Source organism: Drosophila subobscura, chromosome E (genome assembly GCF_008121235.1).
Source record: "Drosophila subobscura isolate 14011-0131.10 chromosome E, UCBerk_Dsub_1.0, whole genome shotgun sequence".
Lineage (NCBI taxonomy): Eukaryota > Metazoa > Arthropoda > Insecta > Diptera > Drosophilidae > Drosophila > Drosophila subobscura.
In genome coordinates this window covers 11,120,183-11,140,867 of record NC_048531.1, presented here as the reverse complement: position 1 = coordinate 11,140,867, position 20,685 = coordinate 11,120,183, and the positions used below count along the sequence as shown (strand labels likewise).

At 46.9% G+C, this 20,685-nt stretch overlaps 1 protein-coding gene across 1 annotated transcript in view; it reads left to right on the top strand.

The window, feature by feature from the left end:
* LOC117891736 (flocculation protein FLO11) overlaps positions 1-20,685 on the top strand; it is a 33,686-nt gene that overhangs the window by 11,376 nt on the left and 1,625 nt on the right. The window contains exons 3-5 of the mRNA XM_034797330.1: positions 12,474-12,712; positions 15,490-15,774; positions 17,488-20,646. Coding sequence (XP_034653221.1) covers positions 12,474-12,712; positions 15,490-15,774; positions 17,488-20,646 — 3,683 coding nt within the window. The remainder of the gene's footprint in view (positions 1-12,473; positions 12,713-15,489; positions 15,775-17,487; positions 20,647-20,685) is intronic.

Sequence of the window (20,685 nt, the reverse complement as noted above, 5' to 3'; positions counted from 1 at the left end):
GTTTGTACGTTTTTTCTGCATTTGTTTTTCGTTTCACTTTCGCGTCGCCAACTTGTTGCAACTGTGCCACTCGGGCCACAGCCACTCGGCTGCCAGTTGGGCGTTGCTTTTACGGCTTCCCACTTGGCCGCGCGGCCAGCCACCTTCAGCGAGCTGTGGGGGTCCGAGTCCGAGTCGTTGGTCATTTGGTTGCCCGGGCACTCGAGCAGAACTCGCGCTGCAAATTGTGGATTTCTTTTGACAATTTTGGCCAGTCGGTAGCATAAATCATAAACCGAAATTCAACATTTTTGGCACAAAAAGAAAGTGTTGACATGAAGCGGAAGCGTTGCTCGAAGGTTGTGCCTAAGTTCCAGGCAGTTGCCATTCGCCAAAGGGGCGAAAGTCGCCGTAAATTGAGTGATTAACACAACAAATAAGAGGGTTGAATGATGTTAAAACACATTTAAGAGGTTGCATAACAGATGATCGAGAAATGTGATCTATGGAAAAAGCAGCAGCTCTGACGTTTCTCGATCGATGTCTGCGTTTTCCCACAGTTTCTGATGCACTGGAATGGTCTTGCCCCGCACCAAAATATCACTCAATTAACCCACTAATAACCAATCAAATGCAGCTCTGACCCCGGCATAATATGCCAGTGATTCATGCCGCCAACTGACCCGACTGACTCAGACACCCCAAATACAAGATGTAGATATTGTAAGAGTGCGACGTATGGCCATAGCCATACCCATAACCATGGACATATGAATGGGACAGCCACCCGCTGGGTTGTGGGCACTACGAACAAGCACAAATTTACGATACTTACGAACGTATGTGTATGGGCCATGCACGGCTGATGGCTCGAACTCGAACCTCTGTCCGAGAGTACCAAGAGTCAGTGACATAACAAGCGCAAATATTTTCAAAAAAGAAACCAAGCACCAAAGCGTGCACCAGGTGTGTGTGTGTGCGTGTGTGTTGTTTTGTTGTGTTCATTCTTTGATGGCTGGAACGGAACGGAACCAAATTGAACTCTGTGCCCTACCCAGAGCCAATCGAGTGTGGCCAAATTGTTTAAATCCTTGACCCATTTGTTTGACTTGTCTCTCTCTTTTTGTTTTTGTTTTTTTGCTTTAGCCATTTCGGCATTTCCGTTTCTCGTGTTGCAAAGTGCAAAATAAAACTCCGATGTATGTACACTCGACTCCATTCAATTTGCAGTCATTAAAGCTTTTCGGCCCCATAATTATAAACCTAAAATGACGCCCCAAAAAGGGGTAACATTTTTGCTTGCGGTCTGAGGTTTTAGTTATTTTTTGTGTCACTTTTCTGCTGTTTGAGTGCAGGGAGGTTAAGCTGTCCATTAACCCATTTTGGTTGGCGAAATACGAAAGGAAGGAAATCGCAGAGGACAGGAGAGTTTTCAGAATATGAGGGACACGCGAAATGGTCGTCTGCCATTCGCGGATATGCCAAGAAGAGCAAACAAGTTTTTGCCCTAAGTCATTCGTTTCCTTTGTGGCCTTTTGTGACTGGGAAATTATGGGCCAGCTACTGCAAGCGTAGTGGAAACCTGTAATAAAAATATGCAGTTATCCTTGAGATTACGGTTCACCAGAGCGGCTCTATAAATATACAGAAGCAGGAGACGGGGGACGCCCTCTCTTTCGCTCTCTCCCTCTCTCCATTTAAGCAGGAAATGATGCCCAAAAGCAGCAACAGCAACAGTAACTGCAGCAACCAACTCTGGCCATAAACACAATCTGTTGCCAATTTGGCAGCAACAACAAACACGATAAAGTGGAAGCCTGAAAGCCTGAGAGAGCCACAAGAAAATAAAGAAGAAGCAACCGCTTAACGAGCGGCATGCATAAAATATGCCCTTTGTGCGTCGTCCCGACATTGCATGGCTGATCTCCTGATTGCAGTCGGTTGTCGGTCCCAACAAGCAGCGGTTTTAATAAAAATGTCAAGTCTTATGAGTGGGCAATGAATGGGCCAGTCGGCCAGGCGGGCAGAGCAACGGGTTGGTAGCAATGAGTTGGCACTTCGCAAGCTCCTTGGCCCATGCGGATATGGCACTTACTAAAGGACAGACTGCAGCTAAGCTATTAAAATGTTTTGGGGTAAACTGATAGGCTGTTAGAGTGCTGTACATTTTTCAAGGATTATTTATACTCTCAGTTCTCAGTTCAAATATTTAGCTTTGATCGATTTGCACCCACAGCAGAATCCACCCACACCAAAGCATTAATGCAATCCAATCAGTCATCAGCCTTTGAGGTGACTGTCATATTCGCATAAGTAGTCCTCGCATCAAGGCATTTCAGCCGCCGCCATCAGTCCGTCTGATCAGCCAGAGAAGTGCATCATTTGGCACAAGAATTCATTTCGGAGTGTGTTGGCGGAGACGGAGGAGCTCCAGCTCCACTTCAAAAGCCATTCAACTCTTGATTGACGGTGGCAGAGTTGGGATTGGGGACCGCACTCTCAAGTGTTATTTGCTTTAATAACCACTCGAGAATTGCATATCTTCGTGCCGTCGCGTCGCAGTGGTGGTGGTGCGTTGGGTTCGTTGACCCTCCATTTCCATTTCCATTTTGTGGAAGCCAATTCCTACCCACTTAGCGGGTTCAGAGTGCCCAAAGCACTTGGCGACTCATTGAGCTTTGAGTATGGCTTCTATGCGTATGATATCGGACCCACCACGCCCAGTCACGCCCAATTTCGAGTGGCACCCGCAGCCAAATGAAGCCTCAAGCCCCCAACGAATATGCAAATGCGGTGGGAGAACAAAAGCAAATCAAAGTAAGCCTCAAAGAGGGAATCAAAGAAACCTTGCTGTTCACACAATAAATCACGACAACCAGAACAGCCATATCCATAGCTCTGTCTGTGGGTATAGCCATTGTAATTACAAAAGCAACAGCAACGGCAAAGGCAACGGCAACAATAGACATCTGGCCGACAAAACTAAGCCAAGATTGTTGACCATTTTGTCGCTGAAGCGTGCGGCAAAAGGTTTGCTTTTTTCTTGTCTGTGTGTCTGTCTTTTGTTGGGTTATTCTTTATATTCGCCAGAGGCAAAGACAACAAACAGCAACCAAAAAAAGTAGGCGAAATTATGCGGAAAATTACAATGCATAGAAATTTTGTGCCGTTGAGCGACAGATCTAATCGTGAATTATGTATTTCTGGGTGTAGGCTAAGGTTGCATAATCTGTCTCTTGATAGAGAAATACAAGCAGAGAAAGAGGGACTATTGATGGCATCGGTTATGCAAGATTAACAAAATTACTTTAAATTGATTTCACATTTGCCATTCTCCAACCATCGCTGGAGTAGCCCTAACAATCGCAGAGTACCCGAAATACTTAGCTATCGATTACTATCGATACGCGTTAAAGATTTATTTACACATTCGGCACACTTGCATAGCAAAAGCATCGATAGTGTAAATAAATCTTTAACGCGTATTACGGCTCTGCAAACACTTTTCACACGTCTCGATCTGTTTATCCAAGCAACTAAGCCCCATTCAATTCATTTCAAATCGCGCAGTTCGTGGCATAACTCTGATTTAATGCAATAGACCAGACGCAAGGCAAGGCAAGGCTGGGCTAGAAATGTACTCAGTCAGAGACACAAAAACAATCCCTTTTAGCCATGCCAAACCGAATTCTCGTTGCCACTTGCATTTTAATGGAAACAACTCACTTAGTATGGCTGTTGCGCCACTGGGTGGTACGGTAGAAACCGTACCGTTGCTTGGAGCAGACACAGTAACAGAAACAGATGCATAGATGCAGCCCAGATATAGAGCTGGAGATAGGGTGAGGAAAAAATACAGTTCTATTACTTAATATGCAACACTAATGCGAACAATGGCAGCACGACATCGTGGCCAGAGAAAAACCAACTCGGAGGAAAAAAATAACCCCAAAAACCAGAAACCAAAGACTCAGACCAGACCGCACCAGACACACGATCCTTCAGTTTTTTACTGTTTGGGTTTGCAGTCTCCAGACATTCAATCAACACCGCTACGACTTATAGACCTACAAAACTCAAACCACAAACTTAGAAAGGCAACCCGAAGACCAGACCCCCGGTTGTGCCGGGGAAAATTGTAAAAATGTGGCCCAAATGGCGTACGAGGAGGCGGACCCTGGGCGGTCAACAGCTTTTCACACCTTGCCGCTTACAGTTCAGCGGGGATCAGTCGAGTTCTGGTCACTCCAGTTAGGTTTTTTATGTACGTGATACAGTTTTCTATACTCCATTGATGGAGAACCACTCACAGACCTCTTTTTGGCGGCATTCTATTTGGAGGTCTGGCGACGTGCCTGGGTTTTGGTATTTTTTATATGTATTTGTTCTACCCCCTAAAGTGGTTTTATTTTGCTTGGCATCTATGGGAGATTGGGAGATTGTTGAGCACTGACAATGGCAAGGAGTTTCGGTTCGTTGCTGGAATGATAATTCAAGTGCTTTAATCCGCTCGAAAATATATCTGGAATTGGAGCAGACCTGAAGCTAATGCCAGCAGAGACTTAAACAAGATTAGGAGCTGCAGGAGCTACTTTAGAGTGAGTTTTGAGTTTGAATTCATAAATTATTACCTCATTTACATGTAATCTTAAACGAAATCTATCAGTCATGTTTGGGTTCATGCAGAAGCTTCCAATGTCGTAGAAACTCGATTGTTCTATGTGGAAAACTGTTCTAGATTTCACCATTGCGTCTTTCTCTTTTTGTATCCTAGTGATCTTTGTCTGTGCTGAAGGTTCTAATTTCAGTTTACAATCTTACGTTGGGTTTTGCACGAGATTTATGGCCTGCCCAGTGCGGCAAAGCCAAAGCCAAGCCCAGTTATGTCCATACAAAGTTGTATATGCCACTCCAGCACCAGCACCATCAGCAACCAGCGCCAGCACCCAACAATCTCTGTGTGTTTTTTTTCGCGGTGATTCGACTATTTGCAATAGCGAAAAGAAACTCGTTTGCATTTGCGCTCGTAATTTAGTTTTAATATTTGCAATATAATTTTGTTGCTGCTTTTATTAGAGCACGCTTTGCAAATTACATAAAGTTATACGAGTAGCAACCGAAAGGAGTAACACAAAAATAAATGCTAAATAAAAAACAAAGAGCGGCTACAAGAAATGAGCGGCAAACAAACAGTGCAGTCGCACCTCGAAAAATAACAAAAAACAAAAAACAAAACAAGGCAAAATGAAAATCATGGCACGAGCAGCTCCACTGGAAGCGATGCTGACGAAGCAGCCATCAGGCGGAGGGCAAACCGGAAAACACCAGCGAAGAGCCGCAGAAGAGTCAACATTCAAGTGTGAAGCCCAAATCAAACATCAAATAATTGATAGAATATGGACGATGTGCCCTCAAAGACTAAATAAACCAAAACCGAAAATGCAAATCAGCTGCGGCCTTTCACCCAAAACCTAACGATTGGGGGACTCCACGGGCCAACTTTGAACCCAGCACGAGCGCCAAATCCGAAAAGACAGCCAAACGAAGGGCCAAAGTCTGGATTGGATTGTTGGAGTTTGTTTGCCTTTGGGCCAAGTCGTGAGGCTCTCCCTCTCTCTATCTCTGTGTGTGTGTCTGTGGCTGTGAGGAGGCAAATGCCACCCGCACACGCTGCCCTGATGCCCAGGGAGCTGGAATTGAACCAGTTTTGGTTTTGGCCAGTCGCGGGAGTGGTATCGAGTAATGGCAACACAAAAACCGGCTAAAGAATTTCCCAGCTAAGAAGTTTTTCATGTTCGTTTGCCATTTTCATCGGTCCATGATCTCTGGTACTTAGGCAATGCCCTCGTCTTGGCTGCTGTTGTCCTTTTATGCTGCAGTTTTTGAATCGGCAAACAAACTCTATTCGTGTGTGAAAGATATACGAAACAAATCCAGTATTCTGAGCTTTCATTTACTGTAATTTATTCCCATTTTATGTTTCCCCAATTAATGTATAATTTCTCATCTTTTTACATCCAACACTTTCTTTTAGTTATGAATTTTCCTCTGCCGTTTCCATTTGTAAATGATTTCCATTAATCAATTTACTAAAAAACTACCCGAAGCTCACAAAGATCAAGTAAAATTGTAAATCAATGTATACATAATTGTTTAATTTCCAAAATCAAGAGCCCAAAATCAAGCGAAACCAATAAATTAATTGACTCGAATCGAAGAGCGCGATGAGCGGTGGAAATTTCACTTTCGTTTTGGGCCTTGCCTTCGGGGGATTGCGTTCAACAGATTCATTCATTTCACCGCCCCAGACTGACCTCAGTGGGAATTATGTAAGGTATTTTTTTGGGTTTTGGACAGCAGCCGCGACCACGCCCAGCAGTGGCGTTGTCTTTGTTCGGTGGAAGGTTTTTAACTTAAATGGTTTACAAATTTATGCGGTTTTCACCAGAAAATGCTTTCAATTTTGTGTTCCCAGGGTGGGGAAGGGGTGGGATAGTGACACCGTTGAGGAATGTTTCCCATTTATGGCCTACTAAAGCCCAGATATGATCTCAGATCTGGATGAGATGACCAGCAGAGAGAAAACCGACCAACAGTTGCAAGTGCGCTGACAAGCGGCCAAGCAGTGCAACAGTTTCGCAGTCACCTGCTTCCCCATTGACCAAAAATCGACTTATAAATAGTATAATTGGCGCACAAGTTGCACTGTTTATGCAAATACTCGAAGCGAACGAGGCAGAAACGAGGCAGAAACGAGGAAAACAAAGTCGAAAAATGTATGCTGAACCAGTTTAAATTGCTATACGCTCGATTACTGGTTTTCATAATTGATTTATGCATATTTTGTTTCGAGCCCCAATTTCCGACACGACTCGCACAATATCCGCCTTTCGGCCGGTGAGAGAAATACGGCAAAAATTCCAATCAATCATCTGTGTACAAGACCACAGTTCAGCCAAGGACATGGCGGCTTTTGTGGCAATTAGAATGCGCCTGCCCCTTGAAATGGCCAACCCAACACCCGCACAAAGAACGAAGAACGAAAGAACATAAGAACTTCTGATCGGGAGGGGGGCACCGGACAACATTCTAATCCCAGCAAGAACCTGTTTATGAGTAGTCGCTCACGCTCGGCAATTATTTCTGCCTTACTCGTAATTGTATTTAATTTGTTCGCCTGTACTTTGAGGAGCCAGTGGGAGTGCTTCGGTGGCTCTGTTGTCCCCGACTGTGAGGCAATTAGAAACCCGACACTTGATTCTTACTTTGAGGGTGTGTAGTGTAGTTCTTCGAGTTGGCGACCACATTCCCCCGGTGACATGTCTCTCGAGGGTGTTTAATTAAAGGTTTCCCGATTGATTTCCCTGTTAGCTGTAACAATTAACGATTGGTGTTCGACTGCTGGAATGTGTTTACATTATATGTATCTATTTCTGACGATTTCTGTGCACTTTAAAGATATTTCTTTTAATTCTAAACACATTCTTCTCATCACGATCGCTTTTTTTCCAAGAACTACTACCATAGATATATTTTATTTGTTGGCAAACTGCCAAACATCTGTTGGCCTACCCCACTGGTAATGTTTTGTTGTTTTCCACGAGTGGACGTGAAATTCGTTTATTTGCTGACAAATGTTTGCCGCTTAGCATTTTGCTATTTGCCATTTGCTACTTGCCACACATTTGGCGCTGTTGGGAGCGTGTGCTGCCCCTCGCCGCACCCTGCCACAATGTTTGTCCAACAATAACCGCCACCACAGAGCAGCCACAGCTACACTTGGAAAAAACTGGAAAATTATGTTTAAAACTGATACACAATATATACTGATTTCGGGCACCTGTTTACGCCGAGTGTAAGAAAATGCTGGCTTCAGTCCGAAGGCAACCAGCTGGAGAGTTGTCGGACGAGTCGCCTTGCAACAGTTTTCTTTGTTTTCGCTGCTTGCGTTTGGTTTGGTTTACTTTTTGTGTAACAAGTTTGCATATGTAATTAACCAGCAGTCAGGCAGTCAGTAGTCAGTGGAGTGCGAGTGCGAGTGCGGGGTATTAGAAAATACAATTAAAAAATAAATTGGAATTTGTGTTGAGCAAACACCCACCCAAACCCCGCTGATGCAAGCAGTCCATGGCATGGCCGAAACACCAAACACAAAATTCTACTACACTGTACTGTACTATCTATCAGAGCAACAAACAAACGACTTGGGCGACAAACTTGTCGATTTTAAATGTCTAGCCATTAGTGGGTTTCATTTCGGCTGACTCACTTTCATCTTTGACGCCTGCAAGAGTTCTGGGCCGGGCCGTGCCGGGCCTGACATTGACCTTGGAGTGGGCTGAGAGCATTATTTTCTAATTAGCAAATAGCCGGAGGAGGAGTCTTGCCTTGTCCCCGCCGCTTGACAGAGTTCTCAAGTTTGTCTTTGATATTATCGCGATCTGAGTCGGAAGCTTATTGTTCTCTGGTTTTTCGATTTTACCCCTTTGGTGCTTTTTACGGGTATTGTTATGCTTCTTTTATCATTCTCTTTCTGATCACTTTGGCCAAGTCCATTAAAAGTGAGTAAATTAAATGAAATTATATATTTTGTCAAGAGTAAAAAATCGCTAGAATAATAACACTATCGGGTTTACTGAACTGGGTGTGGGGGGAAATATGATGTCAGAGGTAGGAAATGAGTTCTGCCTGGCCGAGCATCTGGGAATTTATGGGGTTACTCAGGCCGCACGCCTTGTCACTATACTTCTAACCAGCCGGCAGGTAATGGCTGTGGGAGTGTCTTCATTTCTGGCTTTTATTACCCTTGATGGGAGATAACGCAAAAATGCGAAATTGATTGAGCAATTGTAGATTGCTTCTCACGGGTTTGTTCTTCCTTATGTTGGATCGCAGATTTACCCAGAAAATATAAACTAATACTCCAGCAAACAATTGACATTGCAGTGCTTTCAGAACTGCCGTGCAAGCAGTGCTTAGCGGTTGTCAAACTGTTACAATCGAAACTACGCCACAAAACTGTAAACTGCAGCGGACGACCTTCGATCAGAATTGAAGAAGCGGCAACACAAAATACAAAAGCATCTGCGAATGGTGCATGGCGTCGGAGAGCGGCCAGCCGAGAAACTTGATTAAAGTTAAGAAAAGAAAAAAAACGTAAAGTTCAACTTGTTTCTGCCATCATTTGTTGCTCTTTTCCAGTGCTTTTGTTGCTATTGTTGCTGCTGCACTTCTGTTGAGGCTTTTGCGCCACGGCTTGACATTTCGCACAAACAACACAAAAACGAGCGCTGGCACTGCAGCATTTCATGCTTTTATTTTCGCAATTGGTTGCAACAACTATATGTAGTATGCACATCCATCCATCCCCACCCCAATGGGATATAATGAATCTGAAAATGCTCATGCCATTGTCACTGGCATAATTAGCTGGATGCTCTCCCAGCCAGGCCCCACCAATCGGCCAGCAATTACACGCCGAAAGATGCGGCGCGCCATGCGAAATCAGCAGCGGTCTGCACCTCCACCAGCCCAGCGCGACAGCAAGTTTGAAATTCTTAGCTAAAAAAAACCTGTAAATGTCAAACTGTCAGGTAAGAAGTGGAAGGTAATTAGGCACAGTGGTTGATGCTTCGAAGGTGTTTGTTACACTTGCGTTTCTTTCATGTTAAATGGAAAAAAAAGAATATTAAAATATTTTGATAAGATTGAAGCGGAAACTATCTCCAAGTCTAGTTTGTGGTTTAATTTATTCACTTTTAATCACATTGAGATCTACGTTTAAATTATTAAATATTGTTAGTTTAACTAGAACCTTGTCCGACTCCACTGTGCGGCCTGAACAGCAGGGCACTTGATGTGTCCAGGGGACCGGTACCAGTCCACCTAGCCCCACGCCAATCGCCGATCGGCAACTGAAAATGGTATAGAACTGAACACACAACGCCCCATTGTCGTGGCTATTTTAGATGTTTCGGTCTTCGGTTTGGCAAATGCCAAATGCAGCCGACAGTTTGAGAGGAACTAGCTTAGAGCAGGCGGGCGGCAAAGTTAAAACAGATTTTGAAAGCCATTGTCAAAGGGGCAGACGAAGCGAGGGACTAACTTTCAATGGGGCAAGAATAGGCTTTGCCACCGCTTGTCATATTGAGACTTGAACAAAGACTAACAAAACTACAAAAATAAAATTGTAGATTATTGTATTGAAATTTTTACTTAAACATGTCGCAGGTTAGCTAGCTGGTGTCCACATTGGAGAACAGGAAAGGCAAGAAATATGAGGATAAACCAACCCGTGGGATGTTTGAGCTTTTATTTATACTGCCTGGGCCATCCAAAGTGTAACGGCCTTGTGGGGACGGGCATCGGTGATTCCACTCAGGCAACTACAATAAATTCCAATTGCGATCGATAGGCTTATTTATGCGACAACAGTCCGAAGGTGATCCTCACCTAGTGTAAACTTCTGTCTAGAAATAGGCAAATGTGTCACGACACATAAACGAAGTCCATTCATTTGATGGCTTTTCGATTTTGGGTCAAGTGCACACACAGAATGCTAATGAGATGGATCCGAAATGGGACAAAAGAGATAATTTGAATAAAAGAAAATTAATTGTATTCACTCAAGTCAGATCTGCAATGCCCACTTAGAAACATGGAGCGATAGTGCAGAGTCAACGGCAGAGTAGAGCGAACGATTTTATCTACCTTTTGCGGATTAGAGTTTGTAGGCTTGGGAAATACACAACAACTCTTGCCCAATCGCAAAGGGAAAATTTAGTTATTAAATATATATTTATTATTATCAATGGGATTCGAACTCGGGACTCTTTGCTTTCAAAATCGAACAGAACAGAACACAAAGTGTACGCGTAACTTAGAGGGCAGCGCCACCAAACGGCGCCGTCTGACGTGTGCCCAATGGCCACGTGATCTTATGAGCAAGCAGTGTAAGAATGAGCGCACAGGCGAACTGCTTTACGAAAGAATAGAATATGTACATGTAGATTTTACACGAATTAAATCTTGTATTGTCAACATTTATTTGAAAATCGAATGAAAGAAAATAAGTGCACTAATGGGGAGTGACTTGATGGCTTTTAATTAAACATCTATGGTGTCGCCTTGGCATAGAAATCTTGATGATACTCTTCGACACATGCTCAAGCAATTAATCAATCCCTAAACTAATCCCACCTCAATCATTTCGACAGCTTTCAGCAAATGTGGCAGACATGCAACGCGCTGCGACGCCTCGTCGCGTTCTTATATGCGATAATAAACGGCCATTATTTGTAGTTAAAAAATCGTTTTGAAAAAACAAAAAACAAGGTGTGAAGCCCAACAGTGCGCCCCCAGCACCAACCCGATCAGTTCGGTGTAGGCGTTGTCGTTGCCCCACTCCACATCTCTTGCATAAATTTGTTTGATAAAAATTTCAATGAGTCGCTGACGCTGATGCTGAGTCTGAGGCTGGAGCGGCTGCTGCAATTTCGCTTGAAATATTGCTGCCATATGATATTTCAATTTTCAATTAGTGACTCCAAAAACTGTCGACACGCGAAGACAGGGAGGGAGAGAGGGCAAGGAAAGACCAAAAACTTTGCGTGGTTTCAAATGAATTTGCTTGTTACTTTGTGGCCCAACATTGTGGGTCAAAGAGTCAGGATTGTGACGCATGCAACGTCGCGTCGGCTGCAGCTCTCAGCTCTGGGTGAAGTGAACCCACCTCCAAGCCGTGCCTGCCGCCCCTCTCCTACCTCTCGTGCCAGTACGAGTATTTCGCCAGACGCCAGAGAGACCCCTGCGGTACACAAAGCGAAATGATGTTAATGTCCGCTTTAAGTCTGTTACACTTTCGTTTTTCAATCACTTATAATCCTGTAAAAAAATCACAACAAAATAAAGGGAAGATGTTGCAAAAAGCAAATCGTGACAAATGGAACAAGCTTGTACTCTCTCGAAATTGTGCAGTTTTCAAATTATTATTAGCATAAACACGCAGATATTTTAAGACCCTAAAATGAATAGAAATTGAAGTAGAAATTTGGATAGAACTGTGCTCTAAAATACCAACCAATAAGTCTTCCTGGAGAAGATGGGACTAACCTCCCGCTGTCGCATCATTCCATTCACTTTTCTTTGGCAAATGCCTGTCATAAGAGAAGCAGCTGCTCTTTTTTTGCCATGCTGTGACAAATTTGTGACCCAAAAAGTGAGAAATAAATGTATTTATAACAGCCATTATTTATTTATTTATTTATTACACTTTTCGCACAATTAAGCGCAATGATTTTGATGTTTTTGAGAGCTCTATTTCATGGCTAAACGCTGCCAAAGGCGCTGAAAGGTGTCAGAGAGGAGAGTGCGTGCGTGCGTGGTGTATGTGCTTGAACATTTAATTAATTAATTGACTGCTGATTGCTGACACATTGGCCTGGCCCTACAACAACAATTAACTCTCATGTATGACCTTCTCTCTCTTTTTGCAGATACCTCCAGCTATTATTTCCCATCTCAAAACCGTGTTGTGCCATCGTCTGGTGCCTTTCCCCGCCAGCAGCAGCAGTCGTTGGGTAACTTCCGCGGCAGCTCCGGAGGATTCTCGCCTGCTCCGGGCTCTTACCAGGAGCAGCTCCTATTCATAGCCAATGAGAATGGCGCCAAGCAGGTGCCAGCGGCTGGCAGTTCGCCTTTCGGATCGCCATTCGGCGGCAGCTCACAGTTTGCGGTAAGTTTATGCTCCAAAATTTAAATTGAAATTCCATTTTCTGTTTCTCAGATTACATTTCCTTATGTGGTGTTATGCCCGTAAGTGGTGGAGGGTGGGTGCTACCAATTATGTTAGGCTTTTCGTTTTTCGTTGCTTTTCCAGGCACGCCAAGTGCCAATCAGCGCCAAAAGCAAAATCAAATGAAATCCAATTCAAAAAGCAAACTTTTGGCTACCACATGCCACATATGCATGATGATTTATGGATTTCTACAGACGAGAATGCAACTGAAGTTGGGAAATGTTTGCTCAGTCAGGATATATCGGAATTAATAGTACTGTAAGTAGGTAGGCCTGCAAATGATGGCACGCGACTTTCCTTGGCTCAATTTCCGTAAGCCAAACACAACACAGGGGCATCCAAGTAAAAACTCAAATCAAATTACGGATATAAAATGATTGCGTGAAAGAAATGTCGGTGGCCGTCGACCATTCATTCCATTCCCCTTCCCCCGAGGCATACGCGTACTTTCACTTGACCAAAGACAAACAAAGCGAATCGGCTTCTGCATATCAACGAATCAGCAAAGTAATTCCCGACTATTGTTGAATATTCAAAGCTGCGAATGCACAGCAGAGGCAGTGGCTGGGCAGCGGAGTGGTGGGGTGGGGTGGTGCAGCGTGTTGCTTAATTGAAAAAAGTGTAAATTCATATTGTTTATTATCAGCTTCTTCAAATACCGATGAGCACGCACATTGCTGGCTGCTTCCAGTTTTTGGCCCTAATTGAAATGCTCTCCGTGAGGGCCCCAAGAGGGAGCACACAGCAAGCGGTCTGCAGCTTCGGCTACAGCTCTAATGGAACTGACTTCTTTATGGCCCGTTGCATTGCCCAGACAAAAACTCAATTAACTAGGCCCTCGGCCAGATGCAGTCTGTTGATTGTGGGCCTCGGACGCAGTGAGAGATGGAGCGAATGTCTGAAGACAGGCTCCTGGATAGATTCCTGCTTAGACGGCGCTTTATTCGTTTCGTCCAAGTGATCCTCTTATAGTCCAGCATGCACGCTTAATGGCAAACTGTGATTCATGGGATGAGTGAATGACTGAATGAACGGTTGATTGGCCCGCCTCAATGTTAGTCCAAGGGGAAAGTGCAATAAACCCTCCTCCCTCCCTCCCTCTCTCTTCTATTGACTTCCTCTCTCTGCTTTCCACATAGCCAAAGCCATTCGTACAGACGTGAGCAAAGCTTTCATAGTTTCATTATGCTATCCATATTGACAAATGTCTTGGAAATTTGTGTGTGTATTTTTAATTTCCCCCACCGTCCAACCGACTGCCGACTGCCGACTGGCGATCGCTTTCTTCTTTCCCATTAGCCATTAACAATCTACCACAAAGCACACACCGCACATACATGCGGCTAATGCAGCTCCAGCTCCAACTGTTGACAATGGAGGAGTGAAATTTTGATCCAAGATCACTCCACGTTCCCCCACATACGGGGAGAAGGTGTCGGTGAGACGCCCGCCCATTTAATGTCTGTTAATCAGAGTAGGTCCAACGATGCCCAGCAGCGGAGGCCGCCGCATTTCCACCAGTCTCTGTCTCTGTGCTGGGGAGAAAATCTTGGGCCAACAAATTGCTGCCAGCCAGCCAGCTATCGGTGGAGGAGAAGCAGAGCAGAGCTCTGATGCGTAAACGGTACCGCCGCCAAGAAGCGGAAAAATAAATGCACTGAAATGCGCCTTTTAGCAACAAAACTCGCGTTTTGTATGCAATTTGCTTAACAGAGCACAACTTCAGCCTCATAGCCAATGCAGTCCGACTCCGACTCTGGCTCTTCGACTTTCAAAAAAACATCAAAGAAATCGAATCCAAACAATACTAATAAGTAATAATAACGGATAACAACGAGAGCAGCAAGTACTTTGAGGCAGAGAAACTGGCAGACATTTTTGACTGGGCCTGGGACTGGGCTATGCGATTGGATAATTAGTGAGTCGTTGAATATCGAAACGACCTTGATACACTTCAATCAAATATTTCCAATCGATTTTCATTGTTTGGCTGCAGCTTTCGACTTCGATTTCATATCCAAAATCTGTCCAAAGCGCTTTGGCATTGTCTGCAGCACGTTGCTTCGCGTAGAAGTGGAGCATTGAGCACTCGCAAGTGTTACACTGTCCTGCATTATGACCGACTTTTTGTCAACTTGAGGTGCCACAGAGTCGCAGCTTACGGCGCAGCTTATGGTAGTTCTGTCACTTAAGCGGAATATCGATTGAAGACCTCTCTCAACCTACATCAAAGTCAAAGTTCCACGTCAGCTTACATTATTCTTCGCCCAGCGATGGGGGATGGAAAATTGCTCCATTTTTGAAATGATAAATGTATTATAGATGTCTGTAAACCTTTGATGCATATTTGAATCGGTCTAAAAACGTAACTGACTCATGAATTGATGATTCAATTAAAATTCCAGATTTAAGTAGAAAAAAAGTCCCCTAACCAGTTATTCAAATACATTTTTAGAAGGGAATTTTGAGGTGATTCTCACGAATAAAGAAATGCTGTTCTCTTGCTCTCTTGATAGGGAGAGTCGCCATCAGATACTATGCTTCATATTGCAAAAGATCTCATTCTGCTTGCCGCTTTAATCATTTTTATTTTTATCAAGCCCAACAAATCCCAACAAAATGCCAAACTAATTTACCAACTACATTGCTCTGCCTCAGCATTAACCCAACATAATGTTTTTTGTTTTGTTTTTCCCTTCTCCATTTTGCCACAGAAATCGCCACCGAATCGCCAGTCGGACTATTACGATATCTCGCCACGCCCCTTCGGAGTGCCCGCGGGGCCAGCGCCAGGCGGCGTTGGTGCAACGTCCGCGACGTCGTCGTCGTCGTCGAGCAACGGCTTCACACGCTCGAAGGCGATACGCAACGGCAGCAGCAGCAGTGGCAGCAGCAGTGGCAGCGGCACAGGGAACAGCCTGAGCGGCGGCTTCCAGCCTCAGACGCAGCGCATCAATGTGCCCCACCAGCAGACGCAGTTCCTGGCCCACTTCAGTGAGGTAAGGAGAGAGCGAGTGGATCGCTGCTCGAATCGGCACAGATCGGTTCGGGAAAGTAAAAGCAATTTCAATTGGAATAACAAGAAACACAGAAACAGAAACCCAAACAATTTCGTTTTGTTTTGGCATTGCATAAGAGCCAGCAAAACAATTGGCTCTGCTCTGATTTTGGCCAATATCAGGCTACGGTTCGGTGTTTGGAGCTGGAAGCCATTTGCCTGCTCTTACGTGACTTCCACATCTAAAGCTAAATGTTTTTCGGGCCAGAACCAGTTCGGTTTGCGTCGATTTCGACAATGTATAGCCAAAAAACCACAAAAAAGTTCAATCGAATTATAGCAAAAATATTTGTACCTTTCACCTGAATCACATTTCATGCTTCCCCCATCTCATTATCTATTTGCAAAAGCCAACCACAAAAGTGTGCAAGAGACTCTTTGGCAGTTATTTGTTTTATTTATTTATGTGTTTCTGTTTACTCAGCAAATATTTACACCTTTGAGAGGGTATTGTGAGGGGTATGCCATCGTTTTCGATACACAATAGGCAGCAAAAGGCAGGTCCAACTACACACAACTATTCGAATGCTTGTGGCACATCCGTTCGTCCACCTGTTGTCGCTTTGGTAACAAGAAACTAGTTTGGGAAACCAATCCATTCATTCCTAAGAAAACCCCCGCGTAATCCCCGCATAACTTCCCATTTCATTTCGAGATTTTTCTATTAACTTTGCTTTAATTCGAAGCCATTCGAAAGCATAATTGAAATGTCAAAGCGGAGGAAATGTCTGCCCCCATCATTGTTCCGCCGCTCCGCTCTCTTTCTGTGCGTTTATTTTTGGCTGTGCCTCCCCCCACATCAGTTTCTCAGTTTAATTGCTGCAATTTGTTTGGGGCCACTCCAAGCGAAAGTGCTGGCTTAAATATCAAATCAGCTCACGATTAAGCGGCAATAATGATGATAATAATGATGATACGGTACACCGTAGTGGGCGCGCAATCAGTCATTAATGGAAAATGAATTGGGGGCCAAACACTCGAATGATGGATGATTAATCTGTGAATGTGAACACGTTCATCGTCTTCGTTCTCATTCTCATTTGCCGTTCTCCAAGAGCGTTGGCAGTCTCCAATCACACAGTCCACACGAATGCCAGATCTCAATATATTTGGCAACCTGCAGCGAGGAAAATGGTCGGAAAAGTCTTAGCCCCAGACAGCTGGAGGTTGCCGGCACATAAAAATTAAATAAATACGAGCGCATAAATTATGGCCAGCTTCAGGGGCGATGTAGGGGAAGGGGGAAATTTGCACAAAACGCTTAAGACAAATTTTTGGAGACTCAGTTGAATGGATTGGTTGGCAGGGCAACAGGGGAGTGGGGAGTAAGTAGTGGGGCTGTGCACCTGAGAAGAGTTCGCACGCAAAACAATTGACAGACGAACCGCAGAGCAGAGCAGCGCAGAGCAGCGCAGCTCTGGGATTGTGTGAGGTTCGTGTCCATGTCGAAACTGTAACAGTTTCCCATGACGACAACCGCAAGAGTCGAGGCTGTGAACGTCTTGGCGTGGTCTGGTCTGATCTGCTCTGGTTTGGTTTGGTTTGGGCTGCTGCTCCGTAATCGTAACAATGCACCGAAGTTACCTCCACGAATCTGCAATCTGTGGCTAACTGCCGCTCATCTCCCTGTCTCTCTCTTACTATCTTTTTGCAGAATGACAAGCGACCGACGTCCAGCAATGCAGGCAGCCGTCCGTTTGGCAATGGCGGTGGATTCTCACCCACACGGACGCGCACCCAGTCTCAGGCTCCAGTCTCGGCACTGCCAGAGTCTCCGGTGACAGCAGCGCCAAGTCCGTACAGGCCGCGCAATCGCTATCAGCCGGGCACATCCTCCACAGCAGCCCTCACATCCACCACGGACAGCAGTGCGGAGGTGAGCAGCAAGAGGTACAATCGCTTCGGCAGCAACCGCTCCAAGGCGCAATCCTCGACCACAACCACGCAGAACACACCCGCGGATCGACCCAGCTTCGGACGCAAGTCGCCCAATCCCCGGCGGCCGGTGTTCATCAGTCGAGAGGTCAACGAGCCGCTGAGTGCGACGAGCAAGCGACCCTTCAACTACAACAGCGCCAGCAGGCTGAAGCTGACACGACCCACTGCCCGCACCACCAGCACCACTGAGAGCGCTGAGCAGGAGGAAGAGGAGGAGGAGGAGGAGCGGGAAGAAGAGCTGGACAGCGGTGAGCAGTACGAGCAGGAGTCGGAGGAGCGCCCTGAAGATCACTCGGAGTCGTCCAGTCTGGAGAAGCTGCCGCTCCAGAAGGAGCCAGAGGTAACCCCAGTGACAATTCCACAGAACGAAGCTGCCAGTCCGGAAACTGCAACCCAAAATGAAGAGGAGAACACGGACCCGTCCAGCACCAGCAGCACCGAAGAGTCTCAAACCGATTCTGCAGAGACGACAGGCTCCAGCGAGGCCACCACCACGCTGCCCTCCAGCAATGACTACGAGTACGGGGAGGATGAGGAGAAGGACAAGGATAAGGCCACCACCCCAATGGCCCAGGAGAGTGAATCCACGGAAGAGACTCTGCTGGAGGGCACCACGGAACTGCCACTGCCAGAGAGCACTTCAGAGCAGGAGCAGGAGCAGGGTCCTGTCATTGCCAAGCAGGAGGAAGCAGCAAACATATCCAAGCAAGAGGATTTTCAACCTTCCACGCCCAAGGACACGTCATCCAAGCAGGAGGAAGAATCCGAGTCGGGGTACGACGACGAAGAGGGGAGTCTGGGCGAGGGCGATGAGTACGAGTACGAGGATGAGGAAGGCGGCGACGCAGAGCACGAGGACTCCACCAGTGAGGCAGAAACGCAGGACTCCCGGCCAACGACAAGCAGCGAGCACAAGGAAGATCGCGAGGTCATCTCTGTGGTGACCACCAAGAGCGTGGTCAATGGCTCAACTGTGATCCCTGCCCCCGTCACGCCGAGTATGCCCACGGAGGAGAGCAAGAAGGAGGAGGAGAAGGAGCAGCAGACAGATGTGCTAAAGGAAACCCCAGCCGAGGGCGAAGACACGGCCAATGCCACCGAGAACTACGTTGTGGTTGCCTCGATACAGCCAAGCCGAAGCATCAACGGAGCCCGCTTCCTCACCTTCCCGGCCATCGAGCAGGAGGAGACCAAGCAAACGCTCTCCGAGCTGGAGCGAAAGGTGCACTCCAAGCAGCAGCAGCAGCAACAGAAGCAGCCCGAGAGCAGCGAGGAGCCGAGCACTTCCACCTCGTCCACGTCCACCCAAGCGCCGCCGCTGGCCGCCTCCACCGAGAGCATCATCGATAAGCTGGACCGCGTTCAGTCGGAGCTGTCCAGCGGCCTGTTGTCCGGCAAGTATCCGATCATCAGCCAAATGGACTCCTCCACACCAGCCACTAGCACCACCCTGGGATCAGGATCCGGAAATGGTCGATTTGCGCCTCACATACGGAAGTTCCAGCCAAAGACTACGCCGGCACCGAGCACCACGAGCAGTGGCAGCAGCCGGGTGAAGGTGCAGCACTTTGACGAGAGCGAAATGGACGAGCTGGCTGGCCTTCTGCCCGTGGGATTCAAGTCAAAATCCAGCTACAAGAACCGCAAGATCACCACCACCACCACCTCCACTACGGAAGCACCCGCCGTGGAGCCGCCTAGGAAGCCAGGACGCAACAGCACCATCAGTCGGTCCTTCAAGAACGGTCAGGTGACCGTGCAGGATGTGGCGTTGGCGGGTCTGCTGCCCAAGGGCTACAAGCCACCCAGGACAACGGCCAAAACCACGACAACGACAACGACCAGTCCGGACGAGGGCAGCAGCAGCAGCAGCAGCTCCAGTCTGGAGAGCCTCTTCAGTGGCATCAAGTTCGACGACAGCTTGGCCGCACTCCTGCCCAAGGACTACAAAGTGAGCAGCACGCCGCGGCCCGCCTTTACGACTGTGGACGACATCTCCAAGTTTCTGCCGCCCGGCTTCAAGCTGAACAGCAGCAGCAGCAGTTCCACCACGCCCCGATCCCATCCCGTGGCCGTGCCTTTCGATGATCTGAGCAAGTTCCTGCCGCCCGGCTACAAGGCGCCCGCCAAGGAGAAGGCCGAACCCGTGCCGAAGCTGCCCGAAGGCATTTTGAAGCCCATCAAAATAGAGGATCTGAGCGCCCTTCTGCCGCCGGGCTTCAAGCTGAACGAGACGACCAAGGACACGTACACGTCCAGTGATGAGGATCTGCTGGCCTCGCTGCTGCCACCGGGATTCAAGTCGCCGAAGGTACATCCCGCCTCCACCTCCACTACGACCAAAAGGCCAACGACCAAGACGGTCGCCTCGAGCACCACGGAAGCGCCAGCGGGCGAAGGAAGCAGCGGCCTGAAAGTGGTCTTCCCGAAGGGCTTCCACAAGAGACTCGGATCGCATCGCCTGACCACGCCACACCCCGGCAACGATGTCCAGGCTGACGCTGTGACACCCTCGTCGGACGGCACACCGCCAGTTGTCATCAAGAAGGGTCCGCCCCAGCGAGCCACCACAGAGTTCACCGGCTGGCCCACACCGCCCACCACGCCGCTCTCAATCGAGAAGCTGAATGCGCAGACCATCAACTTTGAGGACCTGCTAACACCCAGCGCCAGCAGCAGCACCACCAGCACCAGCACATCCACAACGAGCACCACGACAACGACCACACCGCGCCCCACCAAACCAGGACACTGCACTTCCGATTGTGATCTGGCAGCCACCATAAAGATCATCGATGGAGTGGCCTGGAAGCCGGAGCTCCTGGATCACAACACACTCGAATGGAAGAATCTAGCCCACGAACTGGAGGCGCAGGTAGGTCTTGCCTTTCTTTCATCGCCTCTAGCCGCTCAC